This window comes from Penaeus chinensis, chromosome 1 (assembly GCF_019202785.1).
Source record: "Penaeus chinensis breed Huanghai No. 1 chromosome 1, ASM1920278v2, whole genome shotgun sequence".
NCBI lineage: Eukaryota > Metazoa > Arthropoda > Malacostraca > Decapoda > Penaeidae > Penaeus > Penaeus chinensis.
Genome location: NC_061819.1, coordinates 1,347,030 through 1,366,058, shown reverse-complemented (window position 1 = coordinate 1,366,058; position 19,029 = coordinate 1,347,030). Strand labels below are relative to the sequence as shown.

At 39.3% G+C, this 19,029-nt stretch overlaps 2 protein-coding genes across 3 annotated transcripts; both read right to left on the bottom strand.

Annotated features, from left to right (window-relative positions):
- Positions 1 to 285: 285 nt before the first annotated feature.
- On the bottom strand, positions 286 to 14,965 carry LOC125027643. The gene is made up of 4 exons (XM_047616818.1): positions 14,877 to 14,965; positions 14,464 to 14,565; positions 14,073 to 14,226; positions 286 to 448 (listed from the first exon to the last, which is right to left on the bottom strand). The coding sequence occupies exons 1-4, from the start codon at positions 14,948 to 14,950 to the stop codon at positions 338 to 340; spliced, it is 441 nt and encodes a 146-aa protein (XP_047472774.1). The 5' UTR covers positions 14,951 to 14,965; the 3' UTR covers positions 286 to 337.
- A 1,569-nt stretch (positions 14,966 to 16,534) lies between these two features.
- On the bottom strand, positions 16,535 to 18,824 carry LOC125029027. Of its 2 annotated transcripts, none has more exons than XM_047618762.1 (5): positions 18,769 to 18,824; positions 18,467 to 18,512; positions 17,994 to 18,095; positions 17,669 to 17,822; positions 16,535 to 16,745 (listed from the first exon to the last, which is right to left on the bottom strand). In XM_047618762.1, the coding sequence occupies exons 2-5, from the start codon at positions 18,502 to 18,504 to the stop codon at positions 16,635 to 16,637; spliced, it is 405 nt and encodes a 134-aa protein (XP_047474718.1). In that variant the 5' UTR covers positions 18,505 to 18,512; positions 18,769 to 18,824; the 3' UTR covers positions 16,535 to 16,634. The 2 variants fall into 2 exon arrangements, with proteins under 2 accessions (XP_047474718.1, XP_047474710.1); XM_047618754.1 differs by lacking the exon at positions 18,769 to 18,824 and adding an exon at positions 18,655 to 18,746.
- Positions 18,825 to 19,029: the final 205 nt, after the last annotated feature.

Here is a 19,029-nt window from a genome sequence, read left to right as displayed (position 1 = left end):
GCAATTTATATGAATTGATGAGAAATACTCAACAGACTCTTATAGAAGCAAATACGTATTTTTAAAAAAATGGTCTCAAACTAAATCTCGATAAAACTCAGTGCATCTTTAGAGCAGTCGGAAAACATAGCCAAAATCCCCATAACACAACCATAGAATTTGAAAGGTATATTAAACCAAGTATTTCCGTGAAAAAATCTAGTACACATTGACAGATACATGGACATCACAAAAAAAAAAAAAAATCAAGAAAGAAATGCAGGCAGGTCTTAAACCAGTTCTTCAGCCAGCACTAGAACGTCGGCCATGTGGGCCTGGCTTGCCTTTCGCCCGCTCCCTACTCGGGGCAAGGATGGTACTCATGATCCTTGTTGCAGCACAGAGGCTGCATGGTCTGGTCACCTGTCCATTCCCAGGGGCCGTCGCACAGCTCCGAATAGGCGTACACCTGCCAGTGTATGAAAGGTTGTTAGATAAAAATGAATGTTAATGAATTGCATGTAAAAGGAAGAAACAAAGATGTATTCTAGATGCATTAAAAAAATCCCGCCAAGCGTTTCCAGTGAAACCCACCGGTTCTTGGCTCTCTCTACATATATATGTATATATATATATATATATAAATATATATATATATATCTATATATATATATATTTATATATATATATATATAATATATATATATATATCTATATATATATATATATTATATATATATATATTTATATATATATATATTTATATTTTAATATAATGATATAACAAACGATCATTAGTTTAGATTATCAGCTGTACCCCTCTTAAAAGAATACAAATTTAATGCAGTAACTTATAGAATGATAATGAAATACGTGTTAAGACAGAAATCCCAAAATACTCACACGGCCACAACCAAAGCGAGAACAAGCAAATGGAACATCTTGCAACCTGCAGGAAAAGAATCTGGTTAATGCTATCTTCTAAACGTATTTCTACCCCGATGTTCGTGCCTTAAGAAAGTTTCCTCCCGAGAAAAGCCGGCAAACGAAATGTTCTGAAACGATCATGTACTTGTCGTGTATAAGCATACGAATTCTTTAGGTACTTTAGTGATCCATTTCCTATTGTGAAGTCTTTCGAGCACCAGTTCTCACCTTGAAACAATTCCTCTGGAACTGATGTGACTCGCATCTGAAGATCCATACTTATACCGTTTAAAAGAGGCGGCCTGAGATCCTTATCTCTTTTTTAGAGTCTGGGAAACAGGGACCTATCAATGTTGTATGTTTTGTTTTTTACCTGTGTAAGCTTGCCATCTGCTCTCCAATATCAGCTGCTTTTCCGAACTGCTCGGTCTTCTTGCATCCGGACTAAAATAGCTAAAAGAACAGGGATAGGGAAGGCTTTAACATGGAGATATAGAAAATACACAGTATTTGCATCACTAGCACGCGTACACACACACACACACACACACACACACACACACACACACACACACACACACACACACACACACACACACACACACACACATTAAAAAAAGTAACGTGTACAGAAAGAAGAAAAGGAAAACAGCTACAGTAAGAAATTAATATGAACCGTAACGTTTCGAACTCTTCACGAGTGAAGAGTACGAAACGTTACGATTCATATTCATTTCTTACTGTGCCTGTTTTCCTTTTTAACGTATGTATGTATGTATGTATATATATACATATGCACATCCACACATACACACAAAGGATACGTCGGCTACAGAAAGATATGTATGGATAAACGTCGTTTATTAAAGTCAAGGAGTTCCTGAAACGTGAAACCACCTTATTCGAGGTGTCTGAACTTTATATTATTTCTATTGCATTACAATTAAGATGAAACATTTACTGTTGAGTTAATGGAATCAAGTTACCATAAGCGCCTACACAGATGAAATATCTCTTGCGGACAGAGCATTGTTTACATGCAATGTATGCATTCTAAAAGTGATAGATTAGTGAACAACTAAGCTGCAGGCAACTCGTAAAGCGTCCACTCGGCGGCGTCGTGAGTGATTAAGTGATCTGCAGAACCGTTCTAATGCCGTTGCACTGTGCAACAGACTTAGATGCAAGGTAATCAAAGAGTTAAGTCAATTGCATGCACTCATATAGGCTATGTGTATCTCTTTAAACCCCAAAAGTGTCATATATTGTGTATATGAATATATCTGTATTTACACACACACACACACACACACGTGTGTGTGGGTTTGTTAATATACAAATATACATATATGGATACATATATATATATACGTGTATATATGTATATGTATAACTATATACATAAACATCCCTTGGAACTTATAAAGTCGGCAAGCGATACTTAAACAAAAGTAATACGTTGATGTAGTAGTGGCTTAGATACATAATATAATAACCAAATAAATGTTCAATAAGAATAATTACTTGAAAACAAATATCCACAACCAAAGCGAGACCAACCAACGGAACATGAAAAATTCTTCCCTTGCCAGAGATATTGACAAAGTATATAGTGTTTTTAATTAATAGACTGAACGTGAACATAATATTGATGCACGTGTTTTCGTTTACAAACTTAAATCTTTCCGGCACTGTATTTCCTACCGAGAGAAGACTGCACTGTACTGTATGGATACAGGAAATTGACTGTGCAAGCATACTTATTGTGGAATCTTTCAACAACGTGTTCTTACCTTGAAATAATTGCTTTGGAATTGATACAACTGACATCGCCTTTAAAGATAAAGACCTTTGATAGGAACTGATCATTGGAATTAACCAGTTGTCTGATCTGGACACGCTCACTCGCGGTGGATACAATGAAATGCAAAGCCTTATGTAACTTCCACATTTCACATGAACAATGCATGTAATAAAAAAAAAATATATATATATACACATATATATTGAGTAAATCTATGAAATAAAGTTAAACTTTCCACAGCCTTGCGAAATGAAGAGTGGTGTTTATAGTGCTTTCTAAGGTTTACTAATTTCAATGGTAATGAATTACATGTAAAGAGAAGAAACCAAAATGTATTCATAATGCAATAAAGTGCTACACAAATCCTCTAAAGCATTTCTAGTGAAAGCCACCAGTTCTTAGCACTCTGCTACAGTTAAACTCAAGACCTCTCCGAGTCTAGCTGCGGACGTAGCCAAACAGCTCAGCAAACCATTTCGTCTCATGCTCCTGTAAAGTCAGAGGGCAACCTGACTACCCTCCCTGGGTCGAAGGGCCAGCCAGTGTGCTTCTTCAGTGCTTACTTGGGCGGCTAACTCGAACTCTTTAAGAGGATGACAATGGTCACCATGCATACAATAACTGATCAGTTTTTGAACAATAATAAATCAGCATTTGCAACAACAAACATTCCAACTACAGATTGGTCACCACCAAAAAATCCAAACCTTTTGTGATTTTTTTCCACAAACCAAGTCACCAAGGCACCCAGACATACAACGAACCAGCTATGATCAACCAAGATATCATCGAAAATAAGATAGACTTGCTGATTGGAATGTTCTATGACCATCAGTCTACCATCAACAAATTGCTTGGCCAGGACGGGCTGCGTACTCAGAAGCAGAAATGCGGAGATGAAGCATCACTTGCAGCGATATAACCCCCCTCCCTCCAAACCCCGTCCTCCCTCTCCACCCCTTCCCACGACCCTTCCCTTTTGGTCTTATACCTCCATCCTGCAAAATCATGAACACTCACAAAATCTTCCCCCCATGCGACCTCTATGCCTGTGCCCACCACCCCTGCGAGAACCCCACCCCACCAAGCCCGGTACCACGCAAGCGCCTTCCCAACAATGCTGAGGCATCGGTTCCTGGGTTGAGATGCGAGGCGTCGACACAAGTGACACCGAGGAGAAGCTATATCAAGAACAACAAGAAAATGAACAAAGAAAAAAGTCTTCCACCCATCCGCCAGTTGGACGACGCAACACATCACCAAGTGCCTGGAGTCCCTGCCCCCTCTACTACCCTCTCACACCACGATCGTTCAACATCACAGAACGACTGGAAGCACACTTCCAGAAAAGGGAGAAGAAAAGCAAGCGAGGAGCACCAAATATCCAAACCACTACAAGATGCATGTTTCAAGTCTGTGTTCATATACATCACTAGTCACCCTGACACAGAGGAAAACATAGAAGACTTCCTTGCTCAAGAATTTGAACACATATCAACTGCAAAAGCAAATAAGACAAACATGACACATCAATATTGTTCTAGTTTCACAGTAACTGTCAGAGGCAAAGATATACACCCAGAACTATTCACAAATTCAGATGTTTTCCAATATAATGTAAAAGTATTTTTGAACAAAAACAAGTGCAAGAACATATCAATGTGCAATTTTTCCTAGGTCACTTTGAAGAAATTGAAATGATCAACGAGAGAAATATCGACATCCTTTGCATTAGTGAAACATGGCCTCATGAAGAAATGTTAAGTAATTTCATTAATATTCAGAATTTCAATGCTTAAAGATGTGATGCAGGGTGAGGTAGAGGAGTATGCATATATGTAAGGGACACCCTTAAATCAAATGAAATCTCCACTACAGCTGTAAATAATACAGCTGTACAGGACATTTGGGTAACTGTATAACGAAGTATGTAGTTTTCCTTCATTATTGGTACAATCTATAGACACCCTCATGCTAGAGCTGAATCATTTGAGTACCTCGGAGATGTATTTAGAGAAAATTCAATGAAAAGAAAACCTTTTTCATCTTGGGTGACTTAAACGATGACCTGAACAAACCTAATGCAAAATTAACCGCGATCATTATGAAAAAAAAAACAATTAAAGCAGCTTATAAATAAACCTACCAGGATCACAGAACACATCTCACCCATGCTAGACGTCATAATATGAAACATCCTGTGAAACAGACACTTCCTTAGATTCCTTAAGTAGTATGGAACATTTAAACGACTACTTTGCAAATATCAGTAGACTCACTTATGAACAGACAGCTGCTTCCTTGGTTCCACAAAACAACTAGGACAAGGATCTCAACAAATGCTTTCAGCCAATAGGAGTGGAAACAATAGTCTTAACAATATAACACTTGTTGTAGGAGTAGATTACATTGTTTTCCGATTCATCAAAGAAAGCTTACCCGCAATTGCTTTCTATTTAACTATCATTATAAACATCTATAGTCACCGATACCTACCCATCACTGTGGAAACATGGTATCATAACACTAATTTTCAAATAAGGAGATGCAGAACAACTGAACAATTATCGTTCTATAACACTACTCCCAATGATATCTAAAGTGCTAGAAAAAAAATTTGCATATCAACTATCAACATTCTTAGAATCTAATCACCTTATTTTACGAAACGTAATATGGGTTTAGAAGTAAGCTATCCACTGAAACAGACTTAATAAAAATCACAAACAAAACTTATGATAGCATAGACAAGAATAAAAAAAAAAAAAAAATTTACTTACATTGTGTGATCTGTCAAAAGCATTTGACAGTGTCAGTCATGCAATCCTGCTTAATAAATTATAAATCATGGAATCGACAACTATTGGTTCAAAAGTTATCTATTCTCAAGATCTAAGAAACCAGTCTCTTTCGGTGTCCCACTATATTCTTAATCGATCTATCAACCACTGCAAACAACTGTCTCCTTGTCCAATATGCCGATGACAATCAGTTTCTTCACGCTGCCCCTGTAAGCAATTTATATGAATTGATGAGAAATACTCAACAGACTCTTATAGAAGCAAATACGTATTTTTAAAAAAATGGTCTCAAACTAAATCTCGATAAAACTCAGTGCATCTTTAGAGGCAGTCGGAAAACATAGCCAAAATCCCCATAAACACAACCATAGAATTTGAAAGGTATATTAAACCAAGTATTTCCGTGAAAAATCTAGTACACATTGACAGATACATGGACATTCACAAAAAAAAAAAAAAAAAAATAATGCGCACTGATATACCGAAATCCCATAAAAAAAACAAAATCCTCACTGAGACGAAAATTATAGTTGTACAATTCTTTTCAGACAGCATTATAAACTACTGCTCCAACATATGGGGCTCAACCAACAAAACTCAAATTCAAAAAGCATCAAGCTACAAGCCTTTACCGCAAGAGTGGTAGTAGGCAACGTAAATAAACATGACCACATAACCCCCACTTAAAAAAAAAAAAAAAAAAAAAAAAAAATGGTTGAAAGTCAACAAAAATGTCAATTTGATACATGTATGTTCGTTCATAAATTCATAAAGGGCGACTGCCCTCATCGGTTAATGCATCACAAACAACTGGTAACAAAACAGGCATCCAAACCGGACAGATTAACTCTCTGCACGTCAAATGGTCAGACATGGAAACAGATTCTAATTTCTAATGATGTGACCATCTTATTTTATCTTATTTTATCTTATATCTACCCTACCAATGTATTTACTATTGTTTCTACTTATTCTGTATTACTGTACGATGTCACTATCTATGTAAAAAGAAGACCATTGTAAATAACGGAATAAAGTGTTATGACTTTGAATCATGTAAATAGACCTTCTGAAAGTGAAATAACATAACTCAATGTTGATGCCTATGAGAGTTGATCTCACATCTATCAGTCCATCTTGCAAGATAATTCAGGGGTCACGGCGGATGTGAATGCATCATGAAAATCCACAGGCAAGAGGATAACCTATGAAATTATTGGAAGATCTCTGCTTTTTAAAGCTTTTCAATTCTACATGAGTCACCGACGGCTAATGAACTTTTGACAGATAGGTACAAATTTGATTTTTTAGATTCCATATATGTCAGTAGTAGTTGTGATAATTAGTGCTACTGAAGAAGCTGTAGGTGATCAACCTGTGGTGCAGCAGCACGAGGAGCACGATAAGCCATACCCTTACGTTTCTGGCAAGATCGACATGTACCAACATATTCTTTCACTGCGGCCAAGTAATTAGGGAAGTAAAAGTAGTCCCTGAGCTTACAATATGTCCTGTAAACCCCAGGGTGACCTGTTACACTTGAATGAGCCAAATGCACGGCAGAGCCTCTAAGTGTCTTTGGCACAACCAACTGATGGAGCACTCGATCTGGGATGTGACAGACATGGTACAGAACTCCATCTCGAAGTTCAATCTCTTCAAGAGTAAGAGGAAGGCGACGATTTGGCAAAGTACGTTCCTCTAAATACCCAATCACCTCTTTCCACAGGGGATCTTTAAGTTGGTGACGACGCAGATCATTTGGCTTGTGCAGTTCTGTTGAAGCCACTGCACGACTCAACTGGTCTGGGACACAATGTTGAGTTCCTTGTTTGTATTTTAGAACATAGTTATAAAAACTAAGTTCGTGTGGCCATTGAGTCATGCGCAGACTTTTGGTCTTCCTTCTAAATACATAGGTCAAAGGCCTATGGTCTGTGTAGATGTAGAAGTGGTGCCCATACACATATCAGCCAAAGGCTCTTACCCCATCTACTAATGCAAGTGCCTCACAATTAATTGCAGGGTACCGTGTCTCAGCATCTCTGAGTTTGTGGCTGAAGTAGGCAACAGGCTTAAAGCGACCCTCATCGTCACTTAGCATCACACAGGCCTTCTTCAAGTTCTGGAAAGCAGTTTCCTCCTGCTGGCCCCAGACAAACTTAGTATCTTTTCGTTTCAGGCTGGTAAGTGGGGATGCAATATTGGAATAATCTTTAATATGCTTCCTAAAGAAGCCTGTGCAGCCAAGAAAGCAGCACACTTCCCTTTGGTTCCTAGGCTGAGGCATCTTCTGTATTACAACCACCTTATCTGGATCAGGTTCCACACCCTTGGGCGAGATCTTAAAGCCCAGGAATTTGAATGTGTCTGTTGCAAAAACACATTTCTTCCTGTTAAGACTAAAGCCTGCTTTTAAAAGGAGTGACAGAGTCTCATCCAAATGCCTAAGAAGGTCATCAAAATCACTACTGTGCAACACCACATCATCTAAATAGGCAACTGTGTGAATGAACAAACCAGACTTGCCCAAAAAAGATGAAAGCACACAGTTAACAACCCATTGAAATGTTGAAGGGGCATTTGCCAACCCAAATGGCAACTTCCTGAACTGGAAAAGTCGATGCCCATCAGAGAATGCAGTCTTTGGCCTATCATCTGGACTGACATCTACTGTCCAGTAGGCACTGAGAGCATCCAGAGCAGTAAACCACATTGTTCCATGCAGCTGATCAATGAGCTCATCAATGTGTGGCATTAGATAAGCATCCTGCTCAGTGATGCTTTCTTTCTGACGAGAACGATTGGGAAATGCCAGGGAGAGCTGGAATGCTCAATAACACCCTGTGCAAGCATATTGTCACATTCCTCTCGAATTAACTTTTTAGAGGCTTCTGGGAGACGCCACTGTCGCACACATAGTGCACCTTCACCCGGAGATACCAGGTACAGTTCCCACCTTCATCTGGGCATCAAATAATGTCACATACTTAGCTAGTACCTGCCTCAGCTGCTGTTGCTGCCCAATAATGAGGTGGCCCAGATCAACCTCAACAAGAACAAGTTGTAGTGACTGGGAATCAGTATACTAAACTGGGATCCTCTGACCTTACAAGACCAATAAATCTTCTTTATTCTGGTCAGAAAAACACTCGAGCCTTAAGTTAAAAGGTCTGAGGATATCCATGCCCAAAAGAACTTCTCCAGGAAAGGAAGTGCCATCAAAAATACACACTTTGTTCAACAAAAATGCGTTCATTCACACTAAAATGTACCAAACTTTCACACAGAACTGGAAAAGTCTTGCCAGAAACTTCTTTCACTCGTTTAAAAGATCCTTTCTCACATCTTATTCCCATCTTTCCTGCAGCCAATGGTCACCTCAGACCCTGAGTCGACAAAACACTTCGCCTTGTAGCCATTAATCATTAAAAAAAACATAGGGTGACCTGAAGGTTTCTCAGCAACCAAACCCTCACAGTCAGTGGTTGACAGCACCTCTTTGCTCGCCAGTGATGGTGTCGCTGCCATGCCTGACCTGGCGCGATACAAAGTGACCTGGCTTACCACATGCAAAACACTTCCTTCTTGCACTCAGAACACGACACTCCGAGCTATTATGCTCGTGGTTCTTGTGGTAGCGACAGTACTTCCGAGAAGGGTCTACCTCGGCTGCTGCACGAGCTCGTGGTCGGAAAAGCGATCTAGCAGGAGGAGACCTTACCCCAGCACCTTCACTTTCCCTAAGACTCCAAACTTGCTGGATGGTCTCAACAAGGTTAGAGAGCTCTGCCTCTTCTTTCACCACAACTGCTTCCCTGATCCACCGAGGAAGTCCTTGCAAAAAGACCCGCCTGATGAGGTCATCTGGGTCACCAATAGCCCGAGGGTAATCCCGCAATCCCTGGTACACCATACCTTTCAAAATTAAATAACAATCCATGGGTGCTTGCCCAGGCTGTAGCTTCTGACTAAGAAGCACACGATAAAAATCAGAGGACGTACCAGTTCCCCTGAACTGCCAAAGTTTTTCTTTAAATACAACCTAGGACACAATATTTTTTTTAAAAGAGGCGAATTTATTATCAGCTCTGCCGCACCCTTGCATGAAGCCTTTGCGGCTTTAAAAAAAAAAAAAAAGCTGCATCGGTCTGAGGTCGAGTGTGGTTCTCGACACTCCGAAGCCAGTTCTCGACCTCTTGATTCCGTTTAAGTGGGCGGGCAGAACTAACTTCCGCCTTAAACTGAGGAATTGGATCCCTCTGTACCACAAACTCAACTGGGGGTGCTTCCCTGACAGAAACTGGGGTCGAAGGACGAGATATACGAGATTCTAGTTCACTATTCTACTGGCGTAAACTCTGGATCTCCAGTGTCAGCTGAGAGATCTTTTGAAAAAGCTCACCGAAAGTTCTGGAAGTCTCTCGATGACTCGGTGATCCGAATCTGGCAGGAGAGCTTGCCCTGAAGGGGAGTTCCTTCCTAACGAAGGAGCAGAAGCCGCTTCCTGGCTCGTCGAAGTGCGGGAAGGATTGTTGTTACGACTTCCGCCGTTCGTTCCTTCGACCCATGGCTCGTGTCTGAATTGTGCTAATATTGACAAAATTATAGCACAGCAACCTCAACTCCAAGACTGAACAAGATACTTAAGATACCCTCAACAAGTCTAGAAGAGCACTGTACTACCCGATAACACAATCATACGGTCTCAGAACAAACACCAGATTCATGAGATCAAAATCACAAACTTCAGATGCACGTTAATCTTACGCAGAGTACACTCGCACAGAAACAGGAATAAAACACTCAAAAACACATTTATAAAAACTCTCGCTACAACAGACGTAAAACTGCAGCACTTATAAAACACTTGCACATAAAAACTTGCATAAAACTCACTAAAACAAACATCCATAAACTTTCAGAGACATCCTGAAATAATCACAAAACTTATACACAATCGAAAAAATCAATACTAAAACGCAGTCACAAAAGGCAAACAGCCAGAAAGTCAAAGCCCGTATCTAAACACGGAAGTTAAAAACACAAGACAAACACACAAACAAGACCATTTAGCACCGATGCAAATAAAACTGAAGAAAATCACTAAGGCAAATCAAATAAAAAAACAAAAGAGTAATACAAATCAAAGGTAAAACAAAAAACAAAAATGGAATAGAAACCAATCTAAATAAAAGAACAAAATATGATAACATAACAAGCAGTTACAGCGTCTTGGAGTCACTGAATCCATTAATTACCGGTAAACACAAACAAAACGCCATTTCCCGCCGTTTGCCACAAAAATATATGTTACGCTGTTGTGGATAATCAAACTCCGTAGAGGTTAGATATGTTATTTGGTAGCGTGTTACCCAACTACAGGGAATCTCCACTGGGCATTTTAGTGATGACTTGAAAGTGATCCCGTAGTCACGATAAAAGAACAATGAAATAAAATCACTAGCTGACTAAAAAGGCAACATAAAAAGAGCATCCATATTATACATTTATTACGCACAAATCTTTCTAAACATAACCAATATACACGACAACACACCATACACTTTCTTGGTAAACAGAGGCAACCCGCCACACCTCGAGAAGCACCAGTCAGCCAGCTAAAAGTCCAACGGTCTGTCACCACACAAGATAAAAGCCACTCTCCCCCTGACCGACCTTGCTTGACCTTTTATACTGGTGTCTCCCCGCGCTTGGTGAGGTTTTACCCATATTGCATTTAGTTTAATTTATTAAATAGTGTATGGCGTGTTAAAAATAAGTTTTAAAATACATAAAATAAAAAGAATAATAAAACTATACCAAAATGGGCACGTGGAATAGATAAATGACAGGAAAGTATAAAAACGTGGAAACGGGAAAACACGAAGAGAGAAACAGAGCTAAGGTGAATTAGACGAAGGCAAAAAGGCAAGAATAAGACAAGGTAAGTCTGGAACATAAGGTAAGTAGTACACAAGTAGTGTTACGAGTAGTAGAAGTAGTGTAGATGCAGATGTAGATCACGGAACAATGAGAAAGGAAAGGCAAAGGGTATAAAAACGCAAGTTTATTCTTATAAAGATAAATAAACACAGGAAAACCACGTCATCTTGCAGGGCGGAGGAGTCCGTAGATTTTTCTAAAGATAACCGTAACGTCAGGGGAACAGGCGGCCGGCCCGGAAGCCAAGGAAATTCACTACAACTGTGGGGACAAAAAATGTAGTTAGCTATAAATAATCAGTTCTTTTTCATTGTGATATTACTAACACAAGACAAGTATGAAATAGATGTGTATACCCTCATTTTGTTTTTCTACGGTGTGCGACATCTACAGGGAATTTGCATAACTAACCTTATGTAAACACCAGAAGCCATTTTGTTACGCAGGGTAGCCAAGTGAGGTCCGAGTTTAACGGATTTAGGGATGCTAATGAATAGCATGTAAAAGGAAGAAACCAAGATGTATTAAAGTGCCTCAAAAATCCCGCCAAGCGTTTCCAGTGAAACCCACCGGTTCTTGGCTCTCTCTACATATATATGTATATAATAATATATATATACACACAAACTAATAATTGTGTGTGTGTGTGTGTGCTTGTGTGTGTGCGTGAGCGCGCGTGTATGGTGTATGTGTAAGTACCCGCGTTATCCGGCCAGAAATTTACTTTCCAAAACATGAACAAATACACAAAGAAAACCGTATTACCAGTTACAAATCAAGTTATCATTATTTTTAAATGTCCCCAAGAAAAAGATAAAACGAATGATACATTGCAGAGCTGTAGTGCAATACAAATCATTTTACTGAAGAACGGTTTTGTTTTCAGATTAGAGAGATAGAGTATAAAGTATAATTCAAAACCAAAGTATGTGTTTATATACTTGTATGTATATATATGTATTTATATGTATACATTATATAAACAAATATTATAAATAATGTATGCGAACATAGCACACGCATATTGTCTGTGTAAGTTATCGGAAATTCTGTACACTGTAATTATTGATCATAATGAGGATAATGGTTCGCAACCTTTACCATTCCGTGGCCAGTATATAATAATATTTATGGGCCCGTTCAGTGACTATCATATTTTCAGATTCATTTATTACTAGTTATGAATAGTATAATGGCATTAATAGGTAATGGACAAGAATAGTATATGGAAAGAGTCCAATTTATTGATATAGGAAAGGTAATTATATGTAGGTACTGTAGGTGACATAAAGTTCAGTTAAATTCGGCGTCAGAATTTTCATCTTGCTCCATGGTCCCCCAGAACGCAACCTGAGCTTCCCAGGTAAAGGATCTGGCATGTATTAGTTAGTCTCTAATCATAACACTGGGATTGGAAATCAAAAACATACCGATGCTTCTCACTTTATCAAAAAGTCTACCCTCAATTCTTGTAAAGTGCAAGGGAAGAAAGAAGAGAGAAAAAAAAAAAAAAAAAAATCAAGAAAGAAATGCAGGCAGGTCTTAAACCAGTTTCAAACCAGCACTAGAACGTCGGCTATGTGGGCCTGGCTTGCCTTTCGCCCGCTCCCTACTCGGGGCAAGGATGGTACTCATGATCTTTGTTGCAGCATAGAGGCTGCATGGTCTGGTCACCTGTCCATTCCCAGGGGCCGTCGCACAGCTCCGAATAGGCATACACCTGCCAGTATATGAAAGGTATGTTAGATGAAGAATGATAAAAAGGTTGACAATTATGCGCTCGAGGCTCTGTTCGTTAGAATAATGCATGTGTCAAATATGAGTGGAAGTTATATGGTTTCTCATCTTTCGCTATTTTATCCGTGTCACCTTATCCATTTGATCACTACCTTCATTAAATATTAGATAACGATAAAGACAATTGTAAAAGTAATACTATTGCCAGGCACCTAGAACTGAAGACTGATAGACTTGGGGCTGATCTAGCAAATGGCCAAATTCATCAGCGGCCGCACCATCGTGAACCGGCGGAACATATTACAAAGTTTCATCCTGTGGGTACCCTGGGGTACCGTTGCCGATGTTCTCAGACCCGCAAATGACGTTCCAAAGGATGGCCTATCCACTATCGCCTTGGACTCGTGGAGGAAGCACCCACTGCTACCGCCTATGTTTCATCGTCGGCGACACTATAGCAAGTTCGTAGCGGGTGCCATGCAGTTGAGGACGGCTCTCGGTTACAGTCTCGAGATCATACCGGCTGATCATAAATATATGTATGTATAATTCTCGGACGCTACCACACACCGCCCCATCCAGAAGATTGGGTGCTACCGCAGGCTATGCCAGTCCCAATATGTTCAGTCGCCCTATGAGCGCTACACATTATTTTTTTCTATCTAATCTAATCTAATCCTCGCAATCTATCCCGAACCTACTGATCGAGTAGTGACAGTGTGCCGTAGGCCTGTACACTTTTCCAGAGTAAAAGCCCGAACTTGACCAGACACATAACAGTTTATTGGTCTACACCCCACTACGGTTAAGAGGATAATTTAAAAGATAAAGTTATATCTGATCAAAGGGAGAAACAAGTACCAGGCTGAATCACTCACATATTCGTTATTGACTGGCCTTGCGGATGCCGTGCACAAGATCTGTCCGACGGGCGTCACACCATCGGAGGTAATGTATTCCAGGTCTCCTCCTCCAGACAGCTCCTCGAACTCCTTGAAGCAGCGGTTGCGGCATTTGGTGTGCTGGTCACAGCTGCAGGAGAGGCGTTGGTTAGTAAGTGTTGTTTGCGATCGAGTTCTGAATGGTGAGCAGTGAGCAGTGAGGGATAGAAAGGCAAAGAACGGAAAGCAAGAAAGTGCTATATATATGTCACCTGAACACATATCGTTATTAGAGCATAAAAAAAACTAAATATCTCTCACAGACTGTATATATCATTTTCATGTCAAGGCATTCATTCTGAAAACAATAGATTAGAGAACAACTGACCCGCCAATGTCGATGGGAGGGAGCTCGTAAAGCATCTTCTCGACGGAGTCAAGAGTGATGAAGGCGCCGCATCTGCAGTTAGCTGGCTCTTGTGCCGTTGCACTGTGCAACATGGATGGACGAAGGAATTGCGCAGTGTCAAGTTAAATCAAGATAATCAGAAAGTTTAAAACCAATACACACTCATATACATATCGTATATATATATATATATATATATATACATTTATATAAATCCTAATAGTATATCCTCTATCTATCCAATTATATATGTAGGTTTATATATATTAGAGTGTATAATGTCAACAAACGACGCTTATATCAATAAAATAATAAGTTGATACAGTAACTTAAACATGTAGCAGAATAACCAAATAAGTGTTCAGTAAAGACAGAAATCCCAAAATACTCACACGGCCACAACCAAAGCGAGAACCAACAAACGGAAAATCTTGCAACCTGCAGGGAAGAACAGTCTGGTTAACATTATCTTTTAAAACGCGTATTTCAGTCCCACTATTGCACTCGTGTCTGAAAAATATTCCCTAGCGAGAAGAGTAAATATTGCTATATAACATATTTATCGAAAGTATAATAATGATACAAGTGTTGTTTTCGTATGCAAGGACATAAATCTTCCCGGCAACTGTATTGGTACAGCAAATTGACTGCCATGCAAGCATATTTATTATGAAATCTTTCGACCGCCAATTCTCACCTTGAAACAATTCTTCTTGAACTGATGCAGCTCACACCTGAAGGTCTATATTTATACCATCTAAAAGACAGGTCTTTTAGTTATTACTTTTTCATAGTCTGGGAAACAGTGACCAATCATGTTTGCTTTGTTTTATTTTTAATTTTGGAAGCTTGTTATCTACTTTCCCACATCAGCTGTTTCTCGTAATTGCTTGCTCATTGTGCACCCGGAATGAAAGCAGTAAATTGACAGGAACAGGAAAGGAAATAAGATGAAAATAATCCAATAATGGCTATGATGAGTTAAGGTGCACGCAGTAGTATATTTATAGACATATAGATATATACATAAATATGTATATATATAGATGTATGTGTAAATATACCTACACACACAGACATGTATACATGTGCATGAACACACATACACACATATATATTTATTTATTCATATGTGCACACATACATACACACATATGTATATATATTATATTCCAATGCCGGCGGGCATGACGAGTACGTACGTGCTATGCCCACTGTGAGTTACTGGTTTTTTCACATAGATGGCTAAACTTGTACTAAGTCACCAATGAGCCAATTACGAGAGCTGCCTGTCTCGCCCGTTTACCCTTTCCTTTGATTTACGAAAATATTTTACGTTATCTCATTTTGCTGTTACTAATGCTTATAACATATAGTAATTATAATGTATATAATAATAATAACACCATCGATATTCATAGCACTAGTAAAATAATACATTTTTCCCCAATTCAAATCAGGTAAGGTCACAAGGTCTACTAATTGACTCCTTTGTGGCTAAGCACTAGCAGGGCCATATATGTGCAGACATTCCACAAAATATATAAAAATGAGACACAGCATTTACACCATTTTTTATTCACTTTTCCCCGGCGGCATTGGGACATATATATATATATATATATATATATATATATATATATATATATATATATATATGTATAGTACATGCGTGCGTGTGCTTGTGTATATATACATATATTTGTGTATATATACACACATATTGGTATATATGTGGATGTGTGTGTTTGTGTTTGTATACAGTATACATATTACACACACATATATATGTATATATATACACATCTATATACAAACATACACATACATATATAGATATATGCATATATGTATGTGTGTGTATGTGCACATGTTTGTTGAATTTATCACATCTGTATTCGCTAATAGTGTACTTCTGTTATTTGAGAAACAGGTTATCAGAATTTGTGTAGAACGTAGTTATCGCTGTCATTTCCAACATCTTATAAAGGATCCGGCATCAATTTGTTTCGAACATAGTACGAGGGGCTTTGAAAATGAATGCACATACTAATGCTTCTTAGTTTATTCAGAAAGACAGGTCTTAAACCAGTCTTCAGCCAGCACTAGAACGTCGGCCATGTGGGTCTGGCTTGCCTCTCGCCCGCTCCCTACTCGGGGCAAGGATGGTACTCATGATCCTTGTCGCAGCACAGAGGCTGCATGGTCTGGTCACCTGTCCATTCCCAGGGGCCGTCGCAGAGCTCCGAATAGGCGTACACCTGCCAGTGTATGAAAGGTATGTTAGATGAAGGATGATAAAAAAAAAACAAAAAAAAAAAAACAGAAATATGTGAAATGGAAAGAGACAAGTATGCGCCCAAGGTTCTGTTAGCTAGAATGTTTGTGTCAAATATGAGTGGAAGTTATGTGGTTTCTTATCCTTTCCAACTTTATTCGCGTTACCTTATCCATTGGATCACTACCTTTATTCAATATTAGATAACAATGAAGACAATTGTAACAGTAATAGCAATACTACTGCCAGGCACCTCGAACTGAAGACTGATAAACTTGGGGCTGATCTAGCAAATGGCCCAATTCATCAGCGGCCGCACCACCGTGAACCGCCGGCACATATTACAGAGATTTCATCCCGATGTTCTCGGATCCGCAAATGACGTTCCAAAGGACGGCCTTGGACGCGTGGAGGAAGCACCCACTGCTACCGCCTACGTTTCGTCGTCGGCGACACCATAGCAAGTTCGTAGCGGGTGCCATGCGGTTGAGGACGGCTCTCGGTAGAGGCTCCTTTGGTTACGGTCCATATATATGTATACACACACACACATATTATATATCGGACGCTACCACACGCCGACCCACTCAGCAGATTGGCTGCTACCTCAGGCTATGTCAGGCTCAATACGTTCAGTCGCCTTATGAGTGCTACCCATTATATTTTATTCTATCCAAATCTGAACACATCCACACAATCTATCCCGAACCTATTAAGCGGGTGGTGACAGTATGCTGTAGGCCTGTATCCCTTTCCAGAGTAAATTCCATATTGTGGTTGAGCCTGAACTCGACCAGTCAGATATCACCTTATTGGTCTACACCCCACTACGGTTAAGAGGATAATTAAAAAAACAATGTTATATCTGATCATAGGGAGAAACAAGTACCAGGCTGAATCACTCACATATTCGTTATTGACTGGTCTTGCGGATGCCGTGCACAAGATCTGTCCGACGGGCGTCACACCATCGGAGGTAATGTATTCCAGGTCTCCTCCTCCAGACAGCTCCTCGAACTCCTTGAAGCAGCGGTTGCGGCATTTGGTGTGCTGGTCACAGCTGCAGGAGAGGCATTGGTTAGTAAGTGCTGTTTGCGATCGAGTTCTGAATGGTGAGCAGTGAGGGATAGAAAGGCGAAGAACGGAAGGCAGGAAAGTGAGAAAGTGCTACATATATCATTTTCATGTCAATGTATTCATTCTGAAAACAATAGATTACAGAACAACTGACCCGCCCATGTCGAGGGGAGGGAGCTCGTAAAGCATCTTTTCGACGGTGTCAAGAGTGATGAAGGCGCCGCATCTGCAGTTAGCTGGCTCTTGTGCCGTTGCACTGTGCAACAGACATGGATGGACGAAGAAATTGCGACGTGTCAAGTTAAATCAAGATAATCAGAGAGTTTAGAATCAATACACACTCATATATATATATATATATATATATATATATATATATATATATATGCATTTATATAAGTCCTAATAGTATATCCTCTATCTATCACTTTATATATACATATATATATACACATATATATATATATATATATATATATATATATATATATATATATATAGAGAGAGAGAGAGAGAGAGAGAGAGAGAGAGAGAGAGAGAGAGAGAGAGAATGTACATTGTCAAAAAACGATGCTTATATTAATAAAATAATACGTTCAGTAAAGACCGAAATCCCAAAATACTCACACGGCCACAACCAGAGCGAGTACAAGCAAACGGAACATCTTGCAACCTGCAGGAAAGAAGAGTCTGGTTAACGTCATCTTTTAAACACTTATTTCAGTCCCGCTATGGCACTCGTGTCTGAAAAATATTCCCTTGCGAGAAGAGTAAATGTTGCTATATAACATTTATCGCAAGTATAATAATGATACAAGTGTTGTTTTCGTATGCAAGCATGTAAATCTTCCCAGGAACTGTATTGGTACGGTAAATTGACTGCCATGCAAGCATATTTATTATGAAATCTTTCGACCGCCAGTTCTCACCTTGAAACAATTCCTCTTGAACTGATGCAGCTCACACCTGAAGGTCTATATTTATACCATCTAAAAGATAGGACTTTTAATTCCTACTTTTTCATAGAGTCTGGGAGACAGTGACCAATCATGTTTGCTTTGTTGTATTTTTAATTTTGAAAGCTTGTTATCTACTTTCCCACATCAGCTGTTTCTCGTAATTGCTTGCTCATGTTGCACCCGGAATGAAAGCAGTAAAATGACAAGAATAGGATAGGAAATAAGATGAAA